Here is a 13,113-nt window from a genome sequence, read left to right on the forward strand (position 1 = left end):
TCCGGCGCCCAGGTGAACATGGAGACTGTCGCCACCTGGCTGTGGCAGGCAGGGCTCTGGGCTGTGCACTAGGTGGCTTCAAGCCCCCTGACGTCTCTAAGTCAGGGTCTGGTCTTGCTGTCCCTGGATGCAGTCTCGGGGTCCAGTGTAGTGGCCATTGTGCAGCCTGCTGGTTCCAGGGCGCTCTGGTCCGGAGGCTCGCAGTCACCAGCTCTGCCTCTGCAGGTGGCCAGGAGACGGGGGTGGGGATGATGTCTCCGGCAGGGATGAGCTGGGAAGGGCAAGACCCCATGCTGCAGGCCTGTCTCTAGAACATCCCGCCTGCACCTCTGCTGGGCTTTAGTGCTGGAGCTGGCTCCGTGGCCTGGGGCCTTGAGCATCCATCACTAGAGGAAAGGGACCCTCTTTGTGAGTTGTGACTTCAGTCATGCACGGAAGGTCCCCTGCCACCCTGGAGGAGGCGCTTGGTCTGTGCGGTGCCAAAACCAAAACAACATTCTGGCTTCCTGATGGATCATCTGTATGGGAAGCCCGGAGCCGGCAGATCTTTGCCTTTTAGTTTCACGCGGGTGTTTGATCCCCGCAGACAGAGCCCCCGGGAAGGTGTTTATGATGTTGGAGAAAGGGGGGAGAAACCTGGCAAGTTCTCGTCTTCCAGGGCCTGCCGTGGCAGGAGGCCTGCAGACGGGACTCAGCCTGCTTGCCAGCCAGGAGCCCTTGCCCAGTTAACCCTCCCTTGCCCGTGCTGCGTATGACTCTGGGATGTCCAGGCTCAGTCGTCTGGGCCACATTTCCTGTATCTGTTACCTAGTACGGCCAAGGGACAGGGCACAGCCAGTGTCTTCTGATGGAGATGGAAGGGATAGAGCCACGGCAGTTCCTCCCAGCCAGGAGCACTGGATGTTTCCCAAAGCACTTTCACATCCTGCATCTGGTGAGAAGACTTGGAAGTGTTTGCTGCTCCCATTCTACAGATGAGAAGATTGACGCTCAGAGAGAGGACGGCCAAGGTCCATGCTAGGATATGGTTAAACCAAGACACAGTCCCGCACCACCTGGCTGTGGATCCAAATCCCTCTCCTTTGTGCTAGACACATCAAACGTGCAAGTCAGTGGGGTCCCGGGCAGTCTGCATGAGTTTCAGCAACTCTGATTACAGAGCAGATCCTCGTGCGAGGCTGCAGAGGCTGCCAGCGGCGCCCTTGCTGACCCTTCCCCAGGCCCGGGCAGCTGGCTCATCTCAGCACCTCCCGGGCAGGCCCTCGCCGTGCTGGGGTTTCACTCACAAGACAGTGCCCCTCCAGGCATGTTTGCCCGAGGTTCCGTCTTCCCAGCGGAGCCTGGGGCTTTGACACACACACGTGCCCAGAGGTGCCCCAGCAGGAACAGCTGTGCCAGGGGCCCAGCAAGAGCAGCCCAGCCCTGGCACTGGTTGTTTAGCCCCCATAAAGCCCCTCTCCCCACCTGCTCTCCAGGGCAGCGGCGGGGAAGGCGAGGGAGCCACCAGCCCCATGCTGATGAGCCCCGTCCTCTGCTTCGCCAGCCCTCACCAGAAGGGCCGCGCCTCCATGTCAGATCTGGCATTACCAGCTCTGCACCTCCGGGCCAGCTGCTTGGCAATGAGGATAGTAACAGGATCCATCAGTCCTGCTGGTGAGGAACAATACGATGTCAGAGATAAGGGGTCAGCGGGACAGTGGTGGAAGCTGAGGTTGGTGACTAGCTCTGTCTCCAGAGCTGCTAGGGGACAGAGAAGGAGCAGGCAGGGCCGCCGCATTCAAGAGCCGCCACCTAGCAGGAGGCATCGGAGCGTGGGGTGGGAAGGAACAAAGGAAACAGAGTGCGTTGCTCAGTGGTTCTGATTATGTGGAGGGATAAAGTTGAGCTAATATTTATGGAACGTCATGTCCTGGACCCAGGCTTTATGTATGTGTGTGTTTAATTTTCACCAGAAGTGGCACGACTGCATGCCCATTGGATGAGTTAATTATTATCAATATTTATCTAATAATTGAAGGAAGTATTATCGATAAGAGGGTGTTATGCCCACTTACGAGATAAAGAGGTTGATGTTCAGAGGCCGGGTGACTTTCAGGGTCACGTCAGCCACAGGTTTTGCAGAAGGACTTTGAGCCCGTGAGCTGCTGCTCTGTTCTCTACTCACTGCCTCTGCAGGGCTCTGAGGGCGCGGAGGTCAGCCTGGGCTGGGGTCAGGTCCGACTTCTCCAGGATGCTCCCAGCCTGGACTGCTTGGTGGGTTCACTGACTCGCTTATTTATCCGGTGTATGGTTTCTAAGCCCCAGAGCTGTGCACCAGGTACTGGCGTGTTGCCCACGCAGTCTTATATCTTCTTGGGTGTTTCACAGCCTAGTGGGGAGACGGATGATGAACAGGACCCATGCCACGGTGAGTGTCGTGTCAGAGCTGTGGCAGGAGGCACCCACGGCTCAGGGGAGGGCGGGGGTCATCCAACCCGTGGGATGGGACTGGCATGAAGGATGCCAAGGGAGGAAGGAGAAGTTGTGGGGACCAGACAAAGCCCCAGTGTGACTGCACTGCAGGGCTTGACAGGGCCAGGATCGGGGAGGGGAAGCCGGAGAAAGCAGAGCAGAGCGGGAGGGTCGGTCGAGCTTTTTAGAAGGGGAGACTTGCCTCTCAGTGGTGGTGGAGCCAGGGAGTGGGAGGAGCCTGGCTGAGGGCCGGGTGCAGGGTGTGGGGTGATGGGCTGTGCTAGCCCGGGCCTTGCCCAGCCAGCTGACGGCAGCCCCATTGCTCCTGCTCTTCGCTCAAGTGCACCGTCCATCCAGTGCGGTAGGGGAGAGGCCCCAGCCCTGCCCACAGAGCTCATCTCCCCGGGGGCTGGGCCAGGCCTGGAAGCCAGGGCCCCGTGGGAGGTCTTCAGGGCTTTTCACGGTGGGCCACCACGTGCCCCTGAGGGTCAGCCTGTCTCCATGAAGCTGGCCGTTTGGCCCAGAGCCCTTCAAGGCTGCAAACTCAAACACCTATCACCTCAGCCTACATTCGCTGCAGAGGCTGGAGTTCCTGGCGGTTCCTCCTGCTCTGGCCCAGCTCCGGGGCTCTGGTCAGTCCTCCCCTACCCCGCCACCAGCAGACAGCCCCAAGGGGAGCCCAAGAGCCCTCGGAGGGCAGGGCCCACGGAGCAGTCCTCTCCCTGCGCCTTCCTTCCCCGTGTGCCAGCTCAGGGGCCGGAGCCGGCACGTCCCCTCCCCGCCCCGCCCCGCGCCAGGCCCGCAGCCGAGGAGCAGACCTCGGTGAACCTGGCTTCTCTGGACTTGGCTTCTCAGACTCGCCCTGGTTTCCTGGGCAGCTTTGAGGCAGCTTCCCCAGGAGCTACCGCCGCCGTCCAGCTGCCCTCTCCCCTGCCCGTGTGAATCTGGTGCTTTCCCGGAGCCCAGCCAAGCTCAGCGCTGTAACGGAGTTAAATCGGCGCCGAGACGGGTTCCAGAGACTGCGGAATTCGAGAATCCAGCGGCGTTACCCGGCTGTGTGAGAACGGGACGCATGCGCCCTGCATTTGGTACCGGTCACTGCTGTATCAGAGACGGCTCGGCACTTTTAGGCTGGGATAGTGCAGATGCACACCCTGGAGACAGGGACGGGACTCCCAGCAGTGCGTTCTGGCCTCCTCTAGCACCCGAAACCAGTACCATTCAACTTCCCCAGCTGCAACTGCTCATTAAACACACACACACACACACACACACACACACTGCCCCGTTCCCCTCTTCTAGCCCCTAGCCACCTTGTGCTGCTTTCTTAGTCTGGCTGCTCTAGGTACTACATTTAAGTAGAATTGTAAAGTGTTTGTCCTTTTTTTTTTTTTTTAAAGATTTTTATTTATGTTATTTGAAAGGCAGAATCACAGAGACAGTGGCAGAGAGAGACAGAGTTCCTCCATCTGCTGGTTCACTTCCCAGATGACCGCGACAGCCAGAGCTAGGCCGATCAGAAGCCAGGAGCTTCCTCCAGGTCTCCTATGTAGGTGCAGGGCCCAAGGACATAGACCATCTTCCACTGCTTTCTCAGGCCATAGCAGAGAGCTGGACAGGAAGTGGAGCAGCTGGGACTCGAACCGGTGCCCATATGGGCTACTGGCACTGCAGGCAGCAGCTTTACCCACTACACCACAGCGCCGGCCCCAGTGTTTGTCCTTTTGTGACTGGCTTCTGTCACGTAGCACAGCGTCCTCCAGGTTCATCCAAGTGCCGGGATTTCCTCCGGGAAAGCTGACCAGTTCTCACTTGTGGACAGCCCACATGATGGGCCTCCATTTGCCTGCTGATGGACACTGGGTTGCTCCCGCCCTCTGGCTGTGGTGAGTGAAGCTGCCATGAAGGTGAGCGTGCAGGTGTCTGGGTCCTGGTCTTCCGCCATCTGCCGGCCAGCGGAGTGGCGGGGTAACTCGGTGTCATTGAGGACCCAGTGTTGCTCTGTAGCCTTTGGTTAACTCCACCCAGCTCTGTGGCAGCTCAGTTCTCTGCTCACCCCTGAGAAAAGTGCCAGGTAGAAAAAGCCCAGCCAACCACTGACACTCCCACGAGCCCTCTCTGCTCTCTTGGACCATCCTCCTCGCTTTTTCCATTTAAAAAAAAAATACATTTATTCAAAAGGGAAAATGACAGGGAGAGACAAAGAGAATCTTCATCTGCTGGTTCATTCCCCAAAGGGTCCCAGTGGCTGGGACTGGGCCAGGCCAGAGCCAGGAGCCAGGAGCTTCTTCCAGGTCTCCCACAGGAGTGCAGGGGCCCAAGCACTTGGACTATTTTCCATTGCCTTCCCTGGCCATTAACAGGGAGCTGGAATGGAAGTGGAGCAGCCGAGACTCGAACCGGCACTTGTATGGGATGCTGGCACTGCAGGTGGTGGCTTAACCCCCTGCGCCACAGCACCCTCTCGCCCCTTCCCCCAGTGCTCAACACCCCCTCTCCTGCAGCCCCTCTGCACACCTCACTGACAAAGCCCAGGAAATCCCTTTCATCCTTTTGCACAGCCCTATAATTACTGCCTCTGGTGCCTTCATCCTGCCCTTGGGACTGTGCCCTCTACCTGAGAAGCAGCCCAGGACCAGGTCCGGGAAGAAGCCTTCTGTGTGCCCCAAAGAAACAACCTCAGCTGGCAAGAGCCAGGCGAGGCCCACAGCACGGCTGTATCCTAGGGGCCACCGTTGCTTCCCTCCCCTCCCCTGCCGGGGTGCTGTCAGCCCTGGCCGTGCCACCTGCCCCCTTTCCTCAAGTTCTACGCCCTCAGTATGAAATTTGCTGGAATAACAGGCTGAACCTCTGAGCACCAGCAAGTGCCTTTGTAAACCCAGAGGAGCCCCAGGCCGCCCTGGGCTGGCGGTGGGGGCGACTGGGAGTTGGCATTTCCTGCAGTTGAGTCTTTGCCATGGACAGCTGCCAGCCCACACTGCGAGCTGAGTCAGCAGGGCCGGTCTCGGGTCCTCTACTGAGGCTGCAAACCGGGAGGTCCTGTGTTGCGTGCCCCTAGCTAGCATGGCCCTCTCTCGGGTTCTTATTGTCTGCCTTGCTCTTCACAATCCCTGCAAGGGGTGTCTTCCCCTTTTCTGTCAGTGAGGAGACAGAAGTTCAAGGAGCATTTGTGACTTGCCCAAAGCCGCCCAACCCTGGAGGAGAAGGGCTCGACTGGAACCCACACCCTCATTCAGAGCCGCAAGCTTTCTAACTCTGCTGTCTCTGAGGCCCAGCTCACCCCCGGGACAGGACAGGAGCTAGCGGCCACTGCCCTGGGCTCCGGCAGGCCCAGCGCCACCACTCACAGGCTGGGCAGCCCCTCGCCTTCTCCAAGAGGGTCTCTGCATCAGTAGTAGGGACCACCCGGGGTGGGAGCCGCATGGAGGGGTGTGTGGCAGAAGCCGAGCCCGTGCTGCCATTGCTGCCACCCAGCGCCCCTTGGTGGAGCTTGGAGGGAAAACAGGAGGGACGGCAGCCCTAGACCTGTGCTCTGAACCACTCACAGCCTCTGCACGCTTCACGCTGGGCCAATCTGGTGCCAAGCGCCATCTTGACTGTCTCCAGCCAGCAAAGACTTATGTCCATTAAGCATTTCTAGAAATGCCTAAGCATTTCTCAAACACCTCTCAGCCAATTGAACCTGGAGAACCTGCTGCTTGGCCATTCACAAAAGGACGATGCCGTAGGCTCCCACTTGTTAAGGCTCCTGGAGCAGGCGGAGTCCCACATAGAATGGGGGTTGCCAGGGCGGGGGGAGGAGTGCCTGTGTTTCTTGGGTGCAGGGTTTCAGTTTGCGGATATGAGAAAGTTCTGGGATGGATGCTGGGGAGGATCACCCAACAGCAGACAGTCAAGGCAGCTGACTGGACACTGAAAAATAATCAAGATGGAAGCTTTGTATTGTACCAGGATTTTTCTTTTGAATTCTGGGGAAAAAATGAAGCCTCTTAGCCCTGCATGTCTTGCTTGGGTTTCTTCAGAAGCAGCGGGAACCTGTTTCTACATGGAGTTGTCTTGATTGCAATAAACTCTTAACCCAGGGCTCAAGTTAGTGTGTAAGGTGTGAGGTCACTTTGCAGGATCCCTGTGCCGCCTGCAGAGCAAACGAGAGTGGGTCCAGTCCAGCACTGCCTGCGGTCCTGGTAGGTCTGGGCAATGCTGCCTTGCATGGGAGGTGAAGTCGGACATCCATTTGTATTTGGGGGTAGTCACACGACGCGGTATCTGTTCTCCGCTTCCGAAGGTCAAAACCTGTGGTGAGTCCTAGTGGGGTGCTTGTGTTCTCAGAACCAGCACCTGCCGAGGAGTCTGCCCAGTCCAGCCCCACCTTCTGTTCGCCCCGGGGCAGAGCCCACAGCCCCAAGGAAGCAGGCATTTTACTGCGCTTCTTTCCCTTAAGCACAGCTGAACGCATTGAAGCTGTTGGATGTGCGGCGACTGCACATGGGAGCGGAGGTGTCAGGTCCACAGAAGTTGCACATATGGGCTGTGATCACCCCTCGTTCTAGAGAACACCTATGCGTTGCTGTTTCCTGGTTTTGTTTGTTGTATCAGGCGTGGGGGAAGAAACTCAGCCACCTGCTGGTCCAGTCCCCAGATCCCTACAGTGGCTGGGACTGGACCAGGCTGAAGTCAGGAGCCAGGAATTCAATCCAGGACTCCCACATGGATGGCAAGGGCCCAATCACTTGAATCATCACTGTGGCCTCCCAGGGTCTGTATCAGCAGGAAGCTGGAGTCAGGAGCTGGAGCCAGGGACTAAACCCCTGCACTCTGATGTGGGTATCTTAACCAGCATCTCAACTGCTGGGCCGGATATCTTCCCCTGTTGAGTTTTAAAGCCTGAATTGTTCCCTGGCCTTCGACGGAATCTATCACTGCAGAAAGCCAGCCCCTTTCCTCCTTCCTTCTGTGCCCACTGCAGACTGCACCTCACAGATACTCAGACACCCGGTCAGACCTGAAATCCTTCAACTTTTAAGGATCTTTGCAGACCAGAGTTCCAATTCCTGAGGCCAAAGTTCAAACCTAAACCACAGGGTTCTCAGCTTTTCGAGGAGATCTGGCTTCAGATTCCACAGTACTGCAAAGAGCAGTGGTCCAGGCAGCGCTCCCAGACTGGGTCCAGCAAGGCTGTGCCTTGGAGCTGGCGCCACCTTTCTGACAGATCTGACCCCATAGCCTTCAGCAGGGTCTGAGTAGCATGGGGCTCAATTCCGGACACAGTTAGGGGCTCCATAAAAAATTAGTGAATGACCAGTCACCCATGGCAGACCACCATCGATAGTTCAGTGCTACGCTGGGGCAATAGAGCTGATTGGCAGTAACTTTGAGTTCTGATGCCCAAGGATTGAAATGTAAGCTAGAGAATTGGGGCTATGAATGTAGATCCTAATTTTGCCATTAAAAACCTTGCTCAGCCAGCGCCGTGGCTCACTTGGCTAATCCTCCTCCTGTGGCGCCGGCACCCCAGGTTCTAGTCCCGGTTGCTCCTCTTTCAGTCCAGCTCTCTGCTGTGGCCTGGGAGGGCAGCGGAGGATGGCCCAAGTGCTTGGGTTCCTGCACCCACATGGGAGACCGAGAGGAAGTACCCAGCTCCTGGCTTCAGATTAGCGCAGCGCTGGCTGTAGTAGCCACTAGGGGAGTGAACCAACAGAAGGAAGATCTCTCTCTCTCTCTCTCTCTCACTGTCTAACTCTGCCTGGCCGAAAAAAAAAAAAGTTCTCCAAGCAATTCCTGCTGTTTTTCTCATCTATGAAATCAGGTCGACAGAAGTGTAAAGAAAGAAAAGACACATTGACAAGCTCACTGAGGAAGACCCTGATTCTTCTACTTTGCAATGTGTTCTCATCCCAGCCTAAATGGGGAATGTGAGAACTCTCATTCATTTGCATAACCACAGGGAGGGTCCTCTGGAATGTCATGGCTCAGTTTTCTTTTTTTTTTTTTAATTATTATTTATTTATTTGAGAGGTACAGTTGGAGGGAGAGACAGAGAGACAGGTCTTCCATCTGCTGGCTCACTCTTCAAATGGCCGCAACGCTGTCATCCCGGTCACATTCCCTCCTTCCCACCCAGAGGAAACCATGCTCCTGACCTTGGTGTTGCCCATTCCACCACTGCTTCATACTCTTACTCCTTCTGAACAAGGAGAACGCTCTTTTTAAAAGATTTACTTGTCTGAAAGGCAGAGTTACAGGGGTGGCAGGAGAGAGAGCTTCCATTCACCACTTCACTTCCCAGATGGCTGCAACGGCCTGAAACCAGGAGCCAGAACTCCATCCAGGGTCTCCCATGTGGGTGGCAGGAGCCCAAGTACTTGGGCCATCTTCTGCCTTCCCAGGCGCATTAGCAGGAAGACGGATTGGAAGCAGACTGGTCGGGACTTGAACCTGTGCTCCCAGGGGGTGCTGACCTGTTGCACCACAACGCCAGCACCAGAACTGGAAATATCTTTAAGGCAGCCCAGACATCCACCCCTCTCAGAAGGATTTGGACATTGTGGCTAACCTAGCTCAGTGTTGTTTGCAGGTCACACTGCTGTCTCCTCGTTGAGCTGAGAAAGTTCTCGTGTGTCTCCAGGTGAACCAACTGATGGCCCCAGGCCTCAGTGAGGATGCCTATGAATGGGCCTGAGCTTGGTGGGGACCACATAGCTGTGGCCCCCTATGTAGTTCTTTCCTGACCACGTGCCCCCCTCCCCTTCCAGACGGAGATGCGGCTGCAGGACCAGCAGCTGGCTAGGCAGCTCATGCGCCTGCGCGGGGACATCAACAAGCTGAAGATCGAGCAGACCTGCCGGCTGCACAGGAGGATGCTGAATGACGCCACCTGCGAGCTGGAGGAGCGGGACGAGCTGGCTGACCTCTTCTGCGACTCCCCGCTGGCCTCCGCCTTCAGCCTCTCCACGCCGCTCAAGCTCATCGGGGTCACCAAGATGAACATCAACTCACGGAGGTTCTCTCTCTGCTGAGTGGGTGAGGGGGCCGGGGCCGAGTGACCCCCTGGGTCTCCCCAAGGCCTGCAGGCAGGTGCTCCCTCAGGGACCCGGCTGTGGATCCCTGAGTCTCCATGACCAGCATTGGTTTGACACCCAAAGAGCCCCGCAGAAGGGCTGCTCCCTTCTAATGTTCCCTGAGAGCTGGGGTCCCTCTCTCCAGCCCATTCCTGTCCCCAGGAATCACTGGTGCTCTAAACTGGGGTCCCCAAGGCCCCCTGCCGCACTGGAGAAATCAGCTGTGTTAGATGCACACGCATAGAGCGCTGAAGTGGGGGCACGTGGGTGGGGCCAGCATGGGTGCCCTCCGTAGCCTCCCCTGGCCCCGTGCGCTGATCGCACCATCCACAGAGATCCGTGGCTGCCTCCCACAACCCTGGTGGGAGCGCCTGGGAAATTGCTGGTAACGGAACCAGGCAGACAGTGAACAGAGTTCCGGTACCTGAATTCTCCTGCTGTGGAGGGCCTGCGGCAGGGACCTAGGTGGATTCCCAGGGTGTCGCTACACCACCTACTTATTTCCCACCCCAGAAGCCGGTCCTGAGCCTTCCCTGAGATCCTGTGCCTGACCTAAACTACTCCTTTTAATTGAACAAGACTGTTAGGAATGTGTTGCTAACCTGCTGTTGACTGTTGGTACAAATGGGAGCTTGTTGGGTGGCTTGCGTGCAGGGGTCGGGGTCCCATTTCAGGAGTGTCTAGAGGATCAGCAAGCTAAGAGCACAACCCACTAGAGAGGCCGGCCCAGTGCAGCAACACGGGACAGCTGGCTGTTTCCTGGCCGAGCCCTCTTGTTAACAAAGGAGCAGAGTGAAGCCTGGGGAGGGAACCGCTCCCTCGTGCGCATGGCCATGTAGTGGTTGTAGAGTATCGGTGTGTGGAATCCTTTGTGTTAGGTTGAACCCTGGAGATGGACCTGGTGTTTTGCCAAACCCACAGACTGCCAATCCCTCTCCTCGGCACCCACTCCCACCCACACCTCCCACTGTGTGCACTTGGGAATATCAGGGTACCAGGAGCACAGTGCCTGGGCGCTGGGCCCCAGGGCACGTGGCTGGTCACGTGCCTTGGGCTAAAATGCACCACAGCCTGTGTTTCTCATCCCTGCATCACCACAGCAGGGTCCAGTCCGTGACCCGCCTAAGGGAGAGGCTGCCTCTCCTGCGAGGACTTGGAGTGCAGGGAGCCCAGTGAGTGGCTCTGTAGTAGACAGAAAAGAACTTGGTCTCCCCCTCGGGATGACAAAGAGCCCGAGAGCTGAGGTTTTCCTTGAAGGGGGTAACGCAGTGTCGCTCGGATCCGGCAGCCCCATGGCGCCCATCCTGCCGTGTCTGAGTCTGTGCCATAACCACGTGCTGCCAGTCTTAGCCACCCTCTGGGCGACACACACTCATCCACTCACAGTACAGCGAACGCACAGAAACATTCCCGCATCCGTGCAGGAAAAGCCAGCCCATATTTTGAACAAATGCCATGTGTTTTTTTTTTTTTTTCTTGTTAAAAATCAGTCATTACGGTAACAAAAAAAATTGGATTCACCTGAAGTTGAGCACTGGCCGTGAATGGGCTCAGTCTGACTGATGTGGAGGCGGCCCAGCAGGGTGGGCACCCGGCTCACCCGGGGCTGGCCGCCTGCCTGTGTACCTGCCCTGCCACAGGGAACTGAGACCGCACTTCTCCAGGTGGGCTGGCGGTCTCAGCTATGCACTCAGTCCCTCCCAGGAGAACGTTTGTCTTTGGAAGAGGAGGAGGGCTCAGAGAAGAGAAATGGCAGGGAAAGATGGTAACTGCTTTCCTGTACTTGGTGCAGGGCCCGTCAGTAGTCTCCTTTCCGCAGTGACACAGCTCACCCATTAGCCAGCTTTGTGTGGGCCGAGAGACGTCTCCTCCATGGCCAGCGGTCTGGCCTCCCGGTGTATACAGTCCTGTTTGCCATTGTCCTTGTTACTCATCATCTCTCTGCTGCCCAAGGATCCCCGAGTATAGAACTCGGAGTCTCCCCTAACCCTGCCGTGTGTGGTCTCCTGCCTCCGCATTCTCCGTAGCAATCACAGAGACCTGGGGAGCCTGGCCTGGGCCACGACCTACCCCCTGTAGCAATACCAAGTGCTATTACATAATCAACTGACAATTTATAGTGTTATTTTTATGATTATTTGTTTCTACATTGCTGTTAGAGAAAGTGAAATAAAAATATTTGACAAGACACGCATACAAAGAAGAGAAATTGATCTCCTTTTGGCTTGTCTCTGTTACAGCACACACAGGGCTAAGCACTGCGAAAGAAAGGATGGATGGATGGATGGACGGACGGATGGATGGAGGGGTGAATGACTTTAGCAATCAGAGGAAGGTATGGGAGGAAGGGAAGATTCGCCAAAATCCTCCTCCTTCCTTTGGTGAGCCTCCCCTCGGAGGCTTCCTGGGGGTTGGCACCAAGCTGTGGCTCAGGAGTGCAGCCTGGGTCTCTGCTCTGCACAAACTTGCCAGCTAACAGACGCAGGCGGCCCAGCACACTTGACAAAGCAGGCCAGGAACGGCATTGCTCTGAATGGGTCCCGTCTGCGTGTTCTCAGAGATGGTGTGAGCGCTTCCACGCCGGTGGGAGCAGCCCTCGCACTGCCAGGCGGAGGAGTGAGCACGGTCTCTGTCCATCCACCAGGAGCTCACAGGAGAAAGTGGCCACTTGGCTCTTGGGACGTAGAAATCCACCGTCCACAGCGGCACGTGGTTCAAAGGATCTTTGTGAAGCTGCAGGGCCACACATAAGGGAGACTGGTGGCCTCCAAGCATGGAGGGTAATTGTAAGCTGCACTGAGAAGGTGAGACGGGAGGCTGCAGCCTCGTACGGAGGGGCTGCTTTTCCAGGTGACCAGGGAGGGCTTGTCCCAGAAGGTGCTGTTTCAGATGGACACACAGACAAGCTTGGTTGCAGGCCCAGGCTGGAGCATGGCCTGGGGGGCAGGGGTGGGCCGCAGAGCCGCCAGGTCGGAGTGAGGGGTTGGGGGTTGTGTCTGGCTTCCCAGGAAGTCACTGGAGGTTCTCCAGGGATATATGATCTGTTTGAAGCTCCAGCAAGATCCACGTAGAAAGGCCTGCCGCTGTGTGGAGTGGGATGGGAGGGTGGGGGGTAGCATGGAGCCGAGGCGGAGCCCAGCAGGGCAGGAGCAGGTGGTGGAGGCCAACACGGGCGTGACTTGGCCAGGAGCAGCCGTGGAGGGGGAGGAGAATGAACTGCGTCCCTGGGCATTTACTTGGAGTTGCACTTTTGAAGTGAAGCCATTGGGGAGCGCTGATAACTTGGATGTGGAGTGCAGAAAACAGATTCAGGCTGCTGTGCAGTCAGCGGATGGATGGACAGCGGGCGGGGTGACCCCAACGGTTCTGTTTCGCATTATATATAAATGCCAATTATACATTCACGTAGGGAGTGGGCTGGTCACGGGGCCTGGACCTCAGAGAAAAGGCCAACATTGGAGCCATATATTTAGGAGTATGGATTCCAATGCTTGGACACCATCTAAAACACTAGACCTGGGTAAACCCATCCAGGAAGGGGGTGTGTGCATGTAGTGGAAAAAGGGGTTACAAACAGCATCCTAGGGACCCCAACACCTACTGA

General features: G+C 56.9%; 1 protein-coding gene across 3 annotated transcripts in view; it reads left to right on the plus strand.

The window, feature by feature from the left end:
* Nucleotides 1-11,718, plus strand: part of FAM167A (family with sequence similarity 167 member A) — a 29,691-nt gene extending 17,973 nt beyond the window's left edge. For all 3 annotated transcript variants that reach the window (XM_008248925.4, XM_070069651.1, XM_070069650.1), the window contains exon 3: nt 9,204-11,718. In XM_008248925.4, coding sequence (XP_008247147.2) covers nt 9,204-9,467 — 264 coding nt within the window. In that variant the 3' untranslated portion in view covers nt 9,468-11,718. The remainder of the gene's footprint in view (nt 1-9,203) is intronic.
* The last annotated feature ends 1,395 nt before the right edge of the window (nt 11,719-13,113 follow it).

This window comes from Oryctolagus cuniculus, chromosome 2, assembly GCF_964237555.1.
Source record: "Oryctolagus cuniculus chromosome 2, mOryCun1.1, whole genome shotgun sequence".
Taxonomy (NCBI): domain Eukaryota; kingdom Metazoa; phylum Chordata; class Mammalia; order Lagomorpha; family Leporidae; genus Oryctolagus; species Oryctolagus cuniculus.